Genomic DNA, 15,915 nt, shown 5'->3' on the forward strand with positions numbered 1-15,915 from the left:
AACGGCGACTCCATGACCGCGTTACCAGAAACTGACGGTGTAGACATCAGCCCCCACCAGACTGGTGTGACTCATTAATAAAATTTTGTAAACTTCTTTAACATTTTATAGATCAAATAAGTAATTAACTATAGTATTTTTATATTTAAAAAAACTGTTGATGATATATATACAAATTGACATATCGAGAATTCAATTAATATTCTCATTGCATTTGAATAGATTTTCATACACACGTGCAACATGCGTATTTGTTAGTAAAAAATTAATTTATTTAGAAAGGCCAAAACGCCTTAGATTTTGAAATGGAGAAAATATTTATCATCATCATCATCACCCATAAAAAAAGATCAAGTTTTTCTGTTAAGATTTTGACGCAACATACATGTGAGTATGTTGTAACTATATAAGTGTGCCTACTAGTTTGAAAACGCTTGCAAAATCATGAAGAATTTGCCTGGCCAACCCTTTGATCGGCCGGATCTAGGAGTTAACTTGATGAAGATTCCACCATCTTTCGCCCCAAGAAAATAAAAGTTCTGCGCATCCGTGTTAGATACCCGCGCCTTTTTCAATTATTACAACTACACCCTCACCGCTCACGTTCAGTTTGCAAAATCACCTGCAAGGTGGAAACTTTACTACAGAAGAAGTACGAGACTTTTCCTTACAAGTCATTATAAAAGTTTCTAATTTCTTCTCTGCCACAGAAATTTTGGTTGCCTCTCCTCAGTCCCTTGCGTAAAGTTTTCTAGTCCCGTGTGCCACTTCCGTGAGGTTAGAGCATGACGGCCGGTAACAGAGGGATACGATGACCGTTTTGCCTCTGTGTCCAGGTGTCAGGAGCAGAATTTTGCACTTGCCCTTGACGCTACAAATTTGACAAACCAGTTACACAAATTCAGAAAGAGAAACCAGAACAACAAATTTGACAAACCAGTTACGAAAATTTCACAAACCATAACAACATTTCACAAACCAGTAGACCAGACCATTGTTTTGGTCATGACATAGATCAGACCATTGTTTTGGTCATGCACAGACCACTGTTTTGGTCTTACAAAATGTAGGTTCTACATGAGTTACAAAATATCTGGAGTTTTGAGTCATCCCACAGACAACAACTAAATATCAAGCTTCCTTTTGCTTCTGGTACCCATAGCAGGACTATCTGGAGTTGTAGATACCTTGGCTCTTGTATTCATAGTAGGACTGTCAAGCTTCCTTTTCTTATTCACTATTGTCTTAGGTCTCCCTTTGTTCTCAGTTGTGTTGATATCGTCAGCAGTGTTGACATGCTCAGGTTCTGGCTCCAGGCTAGCAGGGAACACAATGCTCAAAGGCACAGGCTGCAGGTTTCTAGTTTCTGGCTGGTTGGAGTCTGTTCTAGATCTTCTAAAGCAAAAAAAGTATCGGGTTAGTTGACTTATAAACCTGTAGTACAAGGAAAATGTCAAGAACATGAGCCTCCGTATTGGTTTTATTCAGTGACATGGAAAGCTTAATGTAGTGTCTAACCCTATGGCATCATAAATTAGTTAGTGCCTTGGTTTGCTTAGGAGTAAAAGCAGTACCTGATAAAAGCTAAACTAGGTGGTGAGATGAAGCTTCTGTCAGATAAAGTGGACAAATTATCACATGTACTTATCAAGGAAACTTCTGTGATGAATAATCAAGAGGAAACCCTAAAGTCTGAGGAAAAGGGTGCTGAGAAGGTAACACTGCACTGATGTCAGTTACTAGACATGCTAACTTTTTTTGAATAGCTTACAAGGTTTGCATTATACATTTCACATGTAGATTCTCACAAACATCGAGGACATAAAAAGGTCTATACTCGAGAGAGATGCTGCTGTAAAAATTGTAGAGAATGAGGCATATGAAAAAAAGAGCAGAGGAGCTCACAAAGGAGTTGGATGAGAAGGAGAAAGAATACCAGGTATGTAAAGGGTGACATCTTTAAATGTAATGTACTAAATATTAACAATTTAACATATAGCCTCTTTGGTTCTGTGTACTCTAGGATATTAAATTTGTTTTGAAAAGGAGTTGAAGGAGAAGAAAGCTCTGTTAGTGTCCAAGCGTGATGAGGCTATTGCAGCTGAGAATGAGCTGAAAACAAGGACAAAGGACTTGGATGGTATCAAGGCAGGGGGAGCAGCAGCACAGGCATCAGGTACAATCATATGACATGACACCACATTGACATGACACCACATTGATCAGGTATATGTGATAGCTGTAGTACAAGGAAAATGTCAAGAACATGAGCCTACCTGATTGAAGCTGCTGAGGCAGAGGATGAGCTCTTTGATTTCTTAGAACCTACTGCTATTGTTTTCCTCTTATTTTAGCAGCTGCTTCAGTTGTGGCAGTTGTACCAGGGATTACTAAGTGGAACTTTATCTTTGACCATTTCATCTGCCTCATCCTCCTCATAGTCATCATCATCATCATTAGAATCAGATTCCCATTCAGAGTCAGAAATAGGTACATCCTCCTCAAATGCATCAGTACCCTTGGTCCGTGGCTCTAATTCTATGTACATGCCCTCCTCATCCACACCCACGTGCTCATTCTATGGCTCAGGATTGTTTAGGTATTTGTCATCATCAATGGTTGCTGTCATTTGAGAGGAAGCTTGTGTTTGAGTGGAAGCTTGTGTTTGGGTTGGTGCTGGTGTAGGCTCCACTAGGTTACAGGCTTGCATAGAGGAGTTAGGCATTTCAGCTAAATCATGCCATAGTGGAATGACTGGTGTATCAGTACCCATAGGATGGTAAGCAAAGGTCAACAAGCAGGTCTTGGCACTAGCATTTTTGGAAAACATAGCAACTAAATCATGATCACTGCTGACTTTGATGTTAGACTTGGTTTCACCACAGTAGTAGAACATGTCAACAATGTTACCATAACCACAAGGGCACTTATCCACAATGTCTTCGACCAAATCCTTGAAATTTGTTGTGTCAGCATCTACAACTGTGCTTATGCTAAACCAACGGCATCGAGAATTTGTCGCAACGATCCTTATTTCTAATCTGTAGCTCGTTTTGGGGTCCATCCTACATACGAACACCCATCGATTAAGGCAGATCTATGGCAACAAACTAAGCACATACAATTAGGCTAAGTGCATGACAATGGAGGACAACAAGAGAAGAAGAAGACAACATCTTACCCGTCTGAAAGCCACATCGGGCGCACCTCCGGCTCCACCATGGTGACTCCCTGGATCTCATGGTCACCCTCAACCAAGGCCCCTGCTACATGCGGCCTTGGATCTAGTGGGTCAACCTCTTGATCCCTACCCCATGAAACCCCCTCCTCACGTGTGCAGATCTGCTTGGTCACCGCCACCTCTTCTCGCCACCACCTTGGTTGGATCTCACGGTCACCCTCAACCAAGGCCCCTGCTGCACGCAACCTTGGATCCAGTGGGTCAACCTCTTGATCCCTACCCCATGAGACCCCATCCTCATGTGTGCTTGGTCACCGTCGCCTCTTCTCGTCGCCGCTTTGGTTCCTTCGGCTAGGGTTTTGAGAGAGAGGAGCTCGAGAGAGAGATGAGAAATGAGGAAGAGATGAGGAATGGCAGACTGTGGTTTTGTGGGACTTAAGTGAACACAGGGGCAAAATAGTCATCGTATCCCTTCGTTACCGCCCGTCATGCTCTAACCTCACGGAAGTGGCACACGGGACCAGAAAACTTTACGCGAGGGACTGAGGAGGGGCAGCCAAAATTGCTGTGGCAGAGAAGGAATTAGAAACTTTTATAATGGCTTGTAGGGAAAAGTTTCAAGAAGTATTGTCCTTCCTCTCCCTCTATGATTATTGTTCCCTTAAACCTCCATAGGTGGTCTTCCCCTCCCGCCGCCTCCTCTCCTCGCACGCGCGTCGTCGGCTCCGGTGAGCCACCGCCGCAACCGCTGACCGACAGATCCCGTGAGCCATACGTTCGCCTTTCGCCCCGCTCTCTTCTGCTTCCTCGATGGCGACCTCAGCGCTGCTCCAGGCTCTTCGACGGCCCTCATCCGAAGCCGCGCTGCGATTGGTGAGTGGAGTATGTTCTCTTTTAGCAAGTGTGTAACCCTACTATTTAAATTTTGAGTAGTAAGCTATATGTCAACAACAATGGCTGTTTTTTTTCTTCTGAAATAGCATATGGGCATTTGCTCTCATGTTATCTAAAATAGCTTGTGAGCAGTATCCTGTTGAGGAGTAGCCACCACCCAACCACCAGTACTGATTATTGTTAGGGAGGTAAAAGATGAAATAACTTCCATGAAAAAGATATGTTCACTTTTTTCCACAGCGGTATTTCATAAATTTCATTACCAAAGCAATGAAATTATAGAATGTTTAAAGTCTTTAGTGTATTAAATTATGTCAAGAATGAAGGAAGCCATTTATCTCCTACACATGCTTTGCTTTTAGTTGGAATTGGAATCGTAGATTTGTGTGAAATTAATTCATTTCTTAATGGAATCTCTTTATGGCTGCACAAACAAGGGGCAAACGACAGTTTAAACTTTGCTTGTACACCTTCGTTCTATGATTTGCTTGTTTGCAGTAACACAAACAATACAATTTCATAGGTTAGTTAGGCCTAGTGTATTGATTTTATCTTCTTAAAAACCAAAGTTCTCCGTGTCTTTTTCTTCGTTCAATTCACCCAAACCAAAGCGGGATGCCTCTGAAGTTTAGTTGTTGTTGTGTGCCTTATCTTTATCCTTTTTTGTTTCTTTTATTATGTATCTGCACGCATTCTACTGATTGCCATCCATTGCTGGTACATGGTGTAGGCAATGAGGGCAAATGTGCAAGCAACTACGTCATATAGACATTTGAATAATAGGAACCTAAGTGTTTTCAATGAGTTCTCGAAGCAACTAAAGGGTGAGGCGAGCAGGTATGTGTTACTTTTGAAGGTCTCCACCATCATGAAAGCTTAAACAACTGAAATAATGGTTACATACTGCTAGAACACCTTTTATATGTATGGCGATGAGCAAATTTTCTCTTTATTTATTATTATATTTTTGTTGCAGCAATCCTGAATTCCAGAAATCCATGAAGGAGTTCGGAGAGAAACTTGGTGTGGTAAAGGAAGATCTCAAAGTAAGGTAAGTTGCAAAATCATCGCACTCTTTCATTCTTTTTTATCTTCTACATATAGTGGCAAGTTATTATATACTCCGTGTGTCTTACTTGAAGATATCACAATATTTTTTTTCAGAACTAAGAAGACGACTGAGACAATATACAAGGGTGTTGATGATGTTTGGAGTGAAACTGAGGAGACATCTAAAAAGGTAAGCCATTGAAAGATGATTGTTAGCTATTGATAACTGTGCCCTATTCATTTGTTTGTTTTATGCTCAATTGCTCATAGATTTATAGGGGCATTCTTTTTCCACTTGTATGTTACTACAAATATCAAAGAAAACATGTTTGCTGCTAAAGAAGAGGTAAGGATAAATTTTAATATTATTTTGATATAGTGTAGGTCATGATTTTCTGTAAACTTGTATTCTTAGCCTTGATGAATTGTTTACAGGTAAAAGAAAGTTTTGGACTTGGAAAAGAAGAGAGCACAAGTTGTAGGGATGGTTCACCTGAAGCTTCAAAACATGAGAAAACTGAGGCATCCTCACATTTAGATGGCACGCCTGAAGATGCCACAGACAGCAATACATTGTTTACTAAATTGAAGTCAACAATCTCATCTGCTTCACCAATGGTATCCGGCGCATTTGCAAAGTTGAAGGACACAAAAGTTTCAACTTTAGCTAAGCAGGGATATGAAATCGTCAAGGATGAATTAAGCTCTAGCTCTAGCAGAAAGAGAAAACATCAAGCTAGGCATGCTTCTGCTAAAGTAGAAAAGAGTACAAGAACCGATTTAGTTCTTACGCCAACAAAAAAAGTCAGTATTGGGTGAAAAATGGGAAGCATTTAAGAATAAGGTATCTTTAAGGAGATTGTTCAACTCTGCTCCTATCTTTCTCATATTGATTTCCTATCTCAAATCCTTTTTCTTCTCTAAGGTCCGAGGGCACCCAGTATATAAAACAGTAGATGAATACACCAAGCCTGTTGTAACCAAGGGACAAGAGGTACCCTTACAATGTTGTACAGGTGTATTTGATGTATTTGGTCAAACCTGATTTTGTCTTGCAGTGACATCCATGTTGTGCATATGCAAATGCAGGTAGCTGAGGATGTCCGAGAAAGATGGGAGACAAGTGACAATCCTGTGGTTCAGAAAATTCAAGAGTATGATGTGCTCCATCATTCTTTGTTCTATCTAATTTTGGAATTTGATGGATTAAATCTGAACTATGCTATTCTATTATTTTCTGTTAGCACTTAGCACATTACATTTTGATCTTGGAAGCACCAAGTATGCAGCTGCCAGGTGCATTACAACAACAACAACAACAACAACAACATAGCCTTTCAGTCCTAAGCAAGTTGGGGTAGGCTAAAGTTAAAACCCACCAAGAGCCCTAAGTCACGGTTCAGGCACTTCAATAGCTGCTTTCCAAGTACTCCTATTCAAACATAGATCTCTAGGTATATTCCAAGCTTTTAAATATCTTTTTATTGTCTCCCCCCCATATTAATTTCGGTCTTCCTCTGCCTCTCCTCATATTATTAGCTTGGCTTAGGACTCCACAATACACTGGTGCCTCTGGAGGTCTTCTTTGGATATGGCAAACCACATCAACCGATGTTGGACAAGCTTTTCTTTAATTGGTGCTACCTCTAGGCGATCACGTATATCATCGTTCCGAACTCGGTCATTCTTGTGTGACCGTAAATCTATCGCAACATATGCATTCTGCAACACTCAGTTGTTGAACATGACGAATTTTTGTAGGCCAACATTCTGCTCCATACAACATAGCTGGTCTAATCGCCGTTCTATAAAACTTGCCTTTTAGCTTTTGTGTTACTCTCTTGTCACAGAGAATGCCAGAAGCTTGTCGCCACTTGATCCACCCTGCTTTGATTCTATGGCTAACGTCCGCATCAATATCTCCATCCCTCTATAGCATCGATCCCAGATATCTAAAGGTATCCTTCTTAGGCACTACTTGACCTTCCAAACTCATATCTCCCTCCACCTGTACAACTCCGCCAAAGTCACATCTCATGTATTCGGTTTTAGTTCTGCTCAATCTAAAACCTTTAGACTCAAGGGTCTACCGTCATAACTCTAGTTTTCTATTTACTCTCGCCTGGCTTTCGTCCACTAACACTACATCATCAGCGAACAACATACACCAAGGGATATCCCCTTGTATGTTCCTGGTAACCTCATCCATTATGAAGGCAAAGAGATACGGGCTTAAGGCTGACCCTTGATGAAGTCTAATTTTAATCGGGAAGTAATCTATGTTACCATCGTTTGTTCGAACACTAGTCACAACATTGTTATACATGTCCTTAATGAGGGTCACGTACTTTGATGGGACTTTATGTTTGTTCAAAGACCACCACATAACATTTCTTGATATCTTGTCATAAACCTTCTCCAAGTCAATGAAAACCAAGTGGAGGTCCTTCTTCTGCCCTCTAAACCGCTCCATAACCTGTCTTATTAAGAATATTGCATCTGTGGTTGACCTTCCGGGCATGAAACCAAATTGGTTTGTTGATATATGCGTCGTTCCTCGTAGGCACTACTCGATGACTCTCTCCCATAACTTCATAGGGTGGCTCATCTTAATTCCCCGATAATTAGTACAACTTTGGATATCTCCCTTGTTCTTGTAGATTAGTACCAATATGCTTCTTCTCACTTCTCAGGCATCTTATTCGATCGAAAGATATTGTTGAACATCTTGGTTAGCCATACTATAGCTATATCCCCGAGATATCTGCACACATTGATTGGGATACCATCAGGGCCCATCGCTTTGCCCTCTTTTATTCTTTTCAAGGCTTCTCTGACCTTCGATTCTTGAATCATCCGCATAAAACGCCTGTTAGTGTTATCAAACGAGTCGTCCAGCTGAACGGTGGTGTTCTCATTCTCACCATTGAACAATTTATCAAAATACTCTTGCCATCTATGTCTGATTTCATCCTCCTTCACCAAGAGTTACTCCCTTTCATCCTTTATGCACTTGACTTGGTTAAAGTCCCTTGTCTTCCTATTGCGAGCCCTGGCCATCCTATAAATGTCCTTCTCTCCTTTCATCGTACTCAAACGTTGATAAAGGTCCTCATAGGCGCGCCCCTTTGCCTCACTCACCGCTCGTTTTGCAGTCTTCTTTGTCACCTTGTACTTCTCTATATTGTTTGCACACCTGTCATGATACAAGCACTTATAGCACTCCTTTTTCTTAATAGCCTTTTGCACATTTTCATTCCACCATCAAGTGTCTTTCGAGTCGCATCCACTCCCTTTGGTCACTCCAAACACCTCTGAAGCAACCTTCCGAACGCATGTTGCCATCTTCTCCCACATGTTGTTTGCATCGCCTTCATCATTCCAAGGGCCCTCTTCAATGACCTTTTCCTTAAAGACCTTTGATGCCTCCCCTTCTAATTTCCACCACTTCGTTCATTGGTGATTCCTCTTCATTAGTAACACAAATTAAATAAATTAATGCAATAATCACATTCTTGCATGTGCAAATCAATTGAATTTTTCCTTTCTTTCATCATATTTCAATATTTTTGTTATGAACGACACGACATTGATTTTCCTTTGTTCATTCCATGTAGTTTGAATGAATCTTTGCTTGAAGAAACCTCAGCTGCGGTGACATTCAGGGAAATTCGGCAACGAGACCTGTAAGGCGTGTGCAACTTAACTTCGGGAGACTCAGGAAGTAGTTGAGCTATGTTTCACCATTTTTTGCACAGGTCCTTTTCTCAGTCTGATTTTGTTGCTGATGTTCAAGAAACGATCAAACCAGTTCTAACTGCGTATTCAAAGGTGACCCTTGTCTTAATAAGAAGAAACCCTTTCTTTGGTTGAACTAGTATGATTTATGACTGTCCTAATGAGATGGTCTGATTATCAGCCTGTTCGTTTGTTGGTTTCAGCCAGGGCTTATCAGCCAGCCAACACACCAGCCGAGCTTATCAGCCCAAAAACCAACCAGCGAACAGACTCTATATATTACTTCTTTGTATATTTTCTGGTGAAAGTTTAAAAATTTGGTGCATTTATTTTGACACTGCTGAGTTTCAGATAAGTTTATAATGTGAAGTTCAAAGCGATCAATTGAGAATCTGTCTAATTGACATTAAAAAGTCATACGCCCACTCATATACACACCTTTAGAACTTTTGGTCACCTCACAGTTGCATATTTTGCTTTCAGGGTGATGTGAAGACTCTAAAAAAAATATTGCACCAAGGAAGTGATTGAGCGCTGCAAAGGAGAGAGACAAGCTTATGCATCACAAGGCATATTTTTTTATCACAAAGTAGGCCATTGCTGAACATGTCTTGAATAGTTCCTTCCCCATGGCTTATTTGAATACAATATTGAAACATTTGCCCTCTTCTCAAACTCAGTCACACTAGATTGCCATGTTCTGTAGCTTTTTTCTTCATTATCGACAGTAGCTTGTTGTTCTTAAGCTGGATGAACCACATAAGATCCTGCTGGTCTTTTTGTTAAAAAAAAGACCAATAATTTTTCTTATATTCCATTTCCTTTACAGATCCTGCACATTTCAGAAGCTGGTGTATTGGGAAAAAAAATGTTTGGATCTTCACCCGTAATTATCTTGTGCGTAAGTGAATTAGTGGTATGCTGATTTTAAGTTCACCGTTATTAGTTTGTTCTACTTACAACAATGTATGCTTGTTTCCGATATATATTTCAGTTCCACACGCAGCAGATATACTGTGTTCGAGATAGAGAAGGGCAAGTCGCAGAAGGAGGACAGGTAGGCTTTATTTTTTCAGGTTATATGTAAACCATCTTTCCTATGTTTTATGTTTGGCCTGCGTGGATGACTCATTACAAGGTAGCTCAATCATTATCTTTGTGGTTGGAATGTGGCAGGATACCATCCAAACCGTCTTCTACTCGTGGGCTATGCAACTCATGGACAGCGACGAGGTGGCAGAAGAAGAATCATATTATCCAGTCTGGCGGCTGCGTGAGATGCAGCAAGCTGGCATCAAAGCGCTCATATAGCTGTTTCTGTTTTCTTGCTCTCCCTTTCACTGAATCCGCTATAGTTACCTTCACTGCTGGTCGACAAGCTACGTGGGAACGTTGCCCTCTCGGTGCAAGCAATTTTGTGCAGATTGTTTATTTATTTATTTATGAATTGATGGTAGCTCCTATTCCTTTCGCTGATGTATCTAACGTGTGTTACTCGCAGAGTTGTAACTCTTAGCTGTTATTCTCATGTCGGATGAGAAAGGATTGTAAAACAAGCAGCATACTGGTAACTTCTTTTTGTACCGAAAATGGAAATAAAACACGCCGGTGGCCAAAAATCTGTGTTGCCCGGGGCGTTCTGAGCTGACGCAACTGTGCCCATGGTCTCGAATGCTGCCACGGCGGGCGCTGTGGTAATGGCCCGGCACCGTGGGCGGCCGAATGGACGCGCCCCTGCACACCCAGCGCGCCACCACCTGTGCCTGTCGCCGCACGAGACGGCGGACGCCCAGTGCTGCGTGATGTAGCTGCTCGACGGGGCACGATGCGCGGCTACCGTGTGACGGCACAACAGTGAAGCTTAGTCGAGCCGAAAGAGAGAGATTAGATATAGATATAGGGTCGAGCCACCATCCATTGTTGGTTCGTCCAATTGGCCATTGCGACGCAATGTAAGAGCGCGATGTGATGTTCCGGCATTCCGGGACCCCTGCCAGCTGCATCTCTTCTCTTCGTGGGGCACGATGATCTTACTACCTTGTGTTGTGTCACCATCATGCATGCATGTTTGGTTGGTGTTGTGTCAATTCTGCAATCTACACCCCCTCTACCTGGCTATGATATACTCCACTGTCCATGCCACTCACATGCCGCAGAAGACCACAGAGTTGATCACAATGCAACGCGCATCATTAGCTAGTCCGCACTCAGAGCAGACAACGTCAATCTCGACAGACCCACAGACCACGGTTTGTTGCTGGGATGATTGCATGCTCTCCCTCCACAGTCCACACCACACCTGAGCGGTGCTGCAACTGCAATGCAATCGCTCTCGATCGCGACAGCAGAGACCACCCCCTGATGGCTAAACCAGCGGCGGCGGCGTTTAAGTGGCAAGAAAATTACATTTTTATCGTTATAACAATCGTCACTCGTCCGATTCTCATCTCTAGGATGACAATTACATATTTACCAAAGGGGAGAAATGAAATCTTACAAGTTTACTAAAAACGATCGTTTTTATGTACGTGGCGTGCCAGGTGAAGTTGCCAGCATGGCAGCGCGTTGAGAAAAGACGAAGTTGCCCTGCTCCTCTCTCTCTTCCTCTCGGGTCCTGCAGCTCCTCTCACCGTCATGTGGGCTCCACTCGTCAGCTTCATCTCCTGCCTCTAGCGCCTGAAGCATGGGACGTCGGGACTTCGGTTCCACCGGCCAGCGGCCTCGCCGGCGGCGAGTGTGGCTCGCGGAGCACACCTGTGCCCGTGCCTCACCCGTAGGTGGTGCCTACGCAGCCAGGAGTGGGCGAGGAAGCGCCGGCCATGGGCGCGAGTGACCCGAAGCCGAGCGGCTCGACGGCGAGCGGGCTCTGGCGGCGGAGGGAGAAGGAGCGGCGTGCTCGCACCTGGGCCGTGCTGCTACAGAGCTGCTGCCTCATAAAAGCTCCCTGCGCTTGCTCCTGTTTGCAGCTTCCACGGAGGCGGGGTAGAAGACTGGAGTTTGCACGAAGCTGCAGCCATGACTGGAGCTCCATCGTCACCATGGATCTCCCCCATCCAGCCGTCTCTGCTACTCCCAACCGGCTCTGTGAGTTCGCAGTGGCATGACGACTTCACCCCGCTACTCGTCGTTCGGCAACTCCTGTCCCATCGCCGTGAACCACTGCCGTGGCCGCCATTGTCGTCCTGAGGTCGAGCTCACCGATCTCCGCATACACAGCAACTCTCGCCTCCCCGTCTCCTTCGTTGGCGCCGCAAGGACCCGCCGCGGCCGCCTATCCACATCTCAGCACCGATTCATGGCCGCAATGGCGTCTTCCACCTCAATCGAAGCACTCCGCCGGAGAGCCTCGCTTCTACCCGTGGCTGGCTGCCACCAGCCCCTCTTTGCCGCAAGAACTCCTCCATCGACTTCCCGCGCGGTGCCTTGCTCGTCGTCGACTGCTCGGCAGCCATGGAGGGATGACGAAGCTGGAGGTGCCTGGCTCTCATCCAGGCGCTAGAGGTGTGAGATGAAGCTAACGAGTGGGGTCCACACGATGGTGAGAGGAGCTACAGGTCCCAGCTGTCAGAGAGGGAGAGAGAAGAGCCGGGCAGGGGCAGCTTCGTCTTTTCATAATGCGCGGTCACGTTGGCACCGTGACCTGACACACCACGTACGCAAAAACGCTTGTTTTTGACAAACTTGTAAGTTTTCATCTTTCTCCTCTGAAAATATGTAATTATCATCCTAAGCATGAGAATCAGACGAGTGGTGAACGTTATAATGGTAAAATTGTAAATTTTCCAACCGAAAGCCAAGCCGGAAAAGGCTCTAGTGGGCAGGCCACGGGAGGAATTGCACTTCCTGCGCGCAGCGGCCACGTTCGGACTTCGGACGTTCCAGTTCCGCGACGGGATCGGTGTGCCGCCAGCGACTCCGACGCGATGCCGCCGGCGTTGGGGCGGCGCTCGGCTGTCGAGCTGTCGTCCAAGATGAAATAGGAGGCCAGCGCAGGAAGCAGCTGGGTGAACACGTCTAGCCTTGTGGTTGTGGAACCGGAACGAAACGAATACGGCAGCTCCTGGCAAACGAACACGCCCTGCACTCTCTTGATCTCTTCTCTTGCAACAAATATCTAGTCCTACATCGAGAGTCCACAGACTGTACAGGGTACAGCGTACAGTGTCACAGCCCTTTTTTAGGTTTGTCTTGTTGCCCCCGTTTTTCTTGGCGAGACCTTTTCTGCTCCTGCAAGCTGCAGCTGTCTTTCTGGTGTTTTAGCTTTCTGCTGCTCACAGCTTTGGCCCTGGGCCCTGACCATCTGCTTGCTTTTTCTAAGGCCATGTTTGGTTTCCATAAGTCAGCTGACTTATTAAGTCAGCTGACTGAAAATCAGTGACTTATAAGTCATGCCAGTTTGGTTGTAGATGACTTATAAGCTCATTAAAGGTGTGGGCCCCACGTGAAAAAGGGTGACTTATAAGTTTTAAGCAGGGATGAACCAACTTAAAACTTATAAACAGGGATGACTTATAAGTTGATGGTGTTTAACAAAAATAAGTCACTTTTTTTACTTTTTAACTTATAAATAGGAACCAAACATGCCCTAAAGCCCCGTCCATGGACAGCAGAGGGCGCATGCACACAACTACTACTACAGCAGGGTCACAAGCATACTATGCAGCCATGCAGGCCATGGACACTGTTTAGCTTTCCAAAGGCTCTCCGCTCTCCCTTTCAACGAGACACTACTGATTTCCCCTTTCCTCTCGCATCATTGATCTCATCTTGTCTTCATCACATCAACACAAAACTGCTGTTAGGAAAACAGAGAGGCTCAGAAGTCTTTCCATTGCCATGCATAGTCCTTTTTCCAAAGCTCTGTCCTCCTGTCACTGCCCAAGGCTTTGCTCGTTTATAAAAAAGAAATGAAAACTGCCCAAGGCCAAGGCTCTGTTGCTGGCTTGACCGCTTGAGGCCTCAGAGCATATAAATGGCAAGCTAGCTTGGCCTTTTCTTCCTCAAGCAAGCATCTCTGTGTTCTGTATAGTTCTTGAGAGCTGCTTGCCGGTGGTGGTGTTGGGTTCCTTGTAGTGTGAGTGAGTGAGTCGTACATCGTCCTTGCGAGCTGCCATGGGGGGTACCTTGGAGTACCTGTCGGGGCTGCTGGGAGGGAGTGGAAGCCATGGCCACGACCACGAGAGCAAGAAGAAGAAGAGGAAGCAGCTGCAGACGGTGGAGCTCAAGGTCAGGATGGACTGTGAGGGGTGCGAGCTCAAGGTCAGGAGCAGCCTCTCCTCCATGAAAGGTTCCCTCTCTGTTTCTCTATATTAATGGATTTGATACATTTTTTCGCATAGGGTCTGTTGAAATCCTGTCTGCTTGCTTTGATTAGTTTCATTCTCATCTGACGTTAGTCCACTGGAATGTAAAAAAACTATGAGCCTGAAAACATCCCAAACTTGTTTCTATCCCGTTTCTATAGTACTGGAACAGCACTAGTAGATCAGTGTATACCGTTCAACTGCCCAATGAACCAACAAAAAAAGCTCTAAAACGTATGGGTAAGATACCTGGCTCTGTATTCGTAAATCCGTAGTTTCTCATCCAAGAGCTGCGTCAATTTCTAAGCCGAAAATAGCGTACTTAAAATTCAGCTAGCAGGGGGTTTCGCCTGCAAACTGCAGCTTTGTCTTTTTTTTTTTGTAAGTAAAAAGAATTTAAACACAATACACAGCCCCTGCGCTGCAACTTCGTCACCTCACCGGATTTTTACAGTAGAAATACAAGCAGAACATTACCGTCCCTTTTGAGCAGAGCAGAGAACTTTGCAACAAAAGCAGTGATTTCGGCGTTCTGAAAGAAACACTGTAGCCTCGCTCAAACACCTCCAGAAAACGCATGTCCATCTAAAACAATTAAAATGTATAGAAGGAAGAAACGCCGACATTCACGTTTGATGATGATTGATGAGCACCCACCAATCCATTGCGCATCGTTTACACAGTACTAGCTGCTAACTATGACTATCTTTCAGGGGTCGAGTCAGTGGACATAAACAGGAAGCAGCAGAAGGTGACGGTGGTCGGGTACGTGGAGGCGAGCAAGGTGCTGAAGAAGGCGCAGTCCACGGGGAAGAAGGCGGAGCTGTGGCCGTACGTGCCCTACAACCTGGTGGCGCAGCCCTACGTGGCCTGTACCTACGACAAGCGCGCCCCGCCCGGGTACGTCCGGAGCGCGGAGCCTGCTGCAGGCTACGTGGCCGCCAGCAGCCAACTGCAGGCCGGCGGCGGCAGGCCGCCGGGCGACCACCTCACCGACATGTTCAACGACGAGAACCCCAACTCCTGCTCGGTCATGTGAGGATCGGAGAGAGACCCAGAGAAAAGTGAGTGGATATTCGTTCCTGGTTTGCATTGTCCCCTGTGAGTCGGACGATGGTTGTGTGATGACATTTGGAAGTTCTTCCTGCTCAGTGTTAGACGTCTGCACCGATCTAGGCGTTTAGCTAGCTATCATGTCGTTGCTTGTATTGTATCTCACTGCCCTGCTTTATAGTTCATCCCGCGTGATATGTACTGGCCGGTAGGAGAATTTGCAAACGATCGTAAATTTTTAGTTGGAACGGTATTTTTCTCTCACACAAACCAGCCAGCAGCACTTCTTCACGAATCAGCAACGATACGAACCAGCCAACCGAACATGTTGGAAAGCCGTGGGAATTGGAAACGTACTCCTATCTCATGTGATGTACAATTAGTGTCACTGACATGTGGAGGTTGCCAGCGCCACCTCAAGATCGATGGGACTGGAGATCTTCAGAGATTGGTCGGGAGCCAGCGACGTACTTTGTCCGTTCAAAAAGCCTTGGAAATTCTTGTTTCTTGATGAATCCTGATTAGTCAATCAATAGAATTTTTTGAGAAACGTCAATCAATAGATTTTTTTTGAGAAAAGTCAATCAATAGATGAACGGCTAGTCGTGTCCTTTTGTGATGGGCCGCACCTCTCACAAACGGTTTTTTTTTTCCCTCGGCATCAAGGCCCTCATCACGTCGAACCTGATGACAACC

General features: G+C 44.7%; 1 protein-coding gene and 1 pseudogene across 1 annotated transcript; both read left to right on the plus strand.

Moving 5' to 3' along the window:
• The first annotated feature begins 3,991 nt into the window (after positions 1-3,991).
• LOC136552783 (mitochondrial import inner membrane translocase subunit TIM44-2-like) lies at positions 3,992-10,174 on the plus strand (annotated as a pseudogene).
• Positions 10,175-13,719: 3,545 nt separating this feature from the next.
• On the plus strand, positions 13,720-15,460 carry LOC136552784 (heavy metal-associated isoprenylated plant protein 23-like). The gene is made up of 2 exons (XM_066544348.1): positions 13,720-14,150; positions 14,880-15,460. Exons 1-2 carry the CDS (start codon positions 13,976-13,978, stop codon positions 15,203-15,205), a joined length of 501 nt encoding a protein of 166 aa, XP_066400445.1. The 5' UTR covers positions 13,720-13,975; the 3' UTR covers positions 15,206-15,460.
• Positions 15,461-15,915: the final 455 nt, after the last annotated feature.

This window comes from Miscanthus floridulus, chromosome 4 (genome assembly GCF_019320115.1).
Source record: "Miscanthus floridulus cultivar M001 chromosome 4, ASM1932011v1, whole genome shotgun sequence".
NCBI classification, from domain to species: Eukaryota; Viridiplantae; Streptophyta; class Magnoliopsida; order Poales; family Poaceae; genus Miscanthus; species Miscanthus floridulus.

Excerpts from the sequence above, each read along its gene's own strand:
- LOC136552784 (XM_066544348.1), top strand. The coding sequence starts at position 13,976 with ATGGGGGGTACCTTGGAGTACCTGTCGGGGCTGCTGGGAGGGAGTGGA. Across the intron at positions 14,151-14,879 it reads CAGCCTCTCCTCCATGAAAG|GGGTCGAGTCAGTGGACATA; the intron begins GTTCCCTCTCTG and ends ACTATCTTTCAG.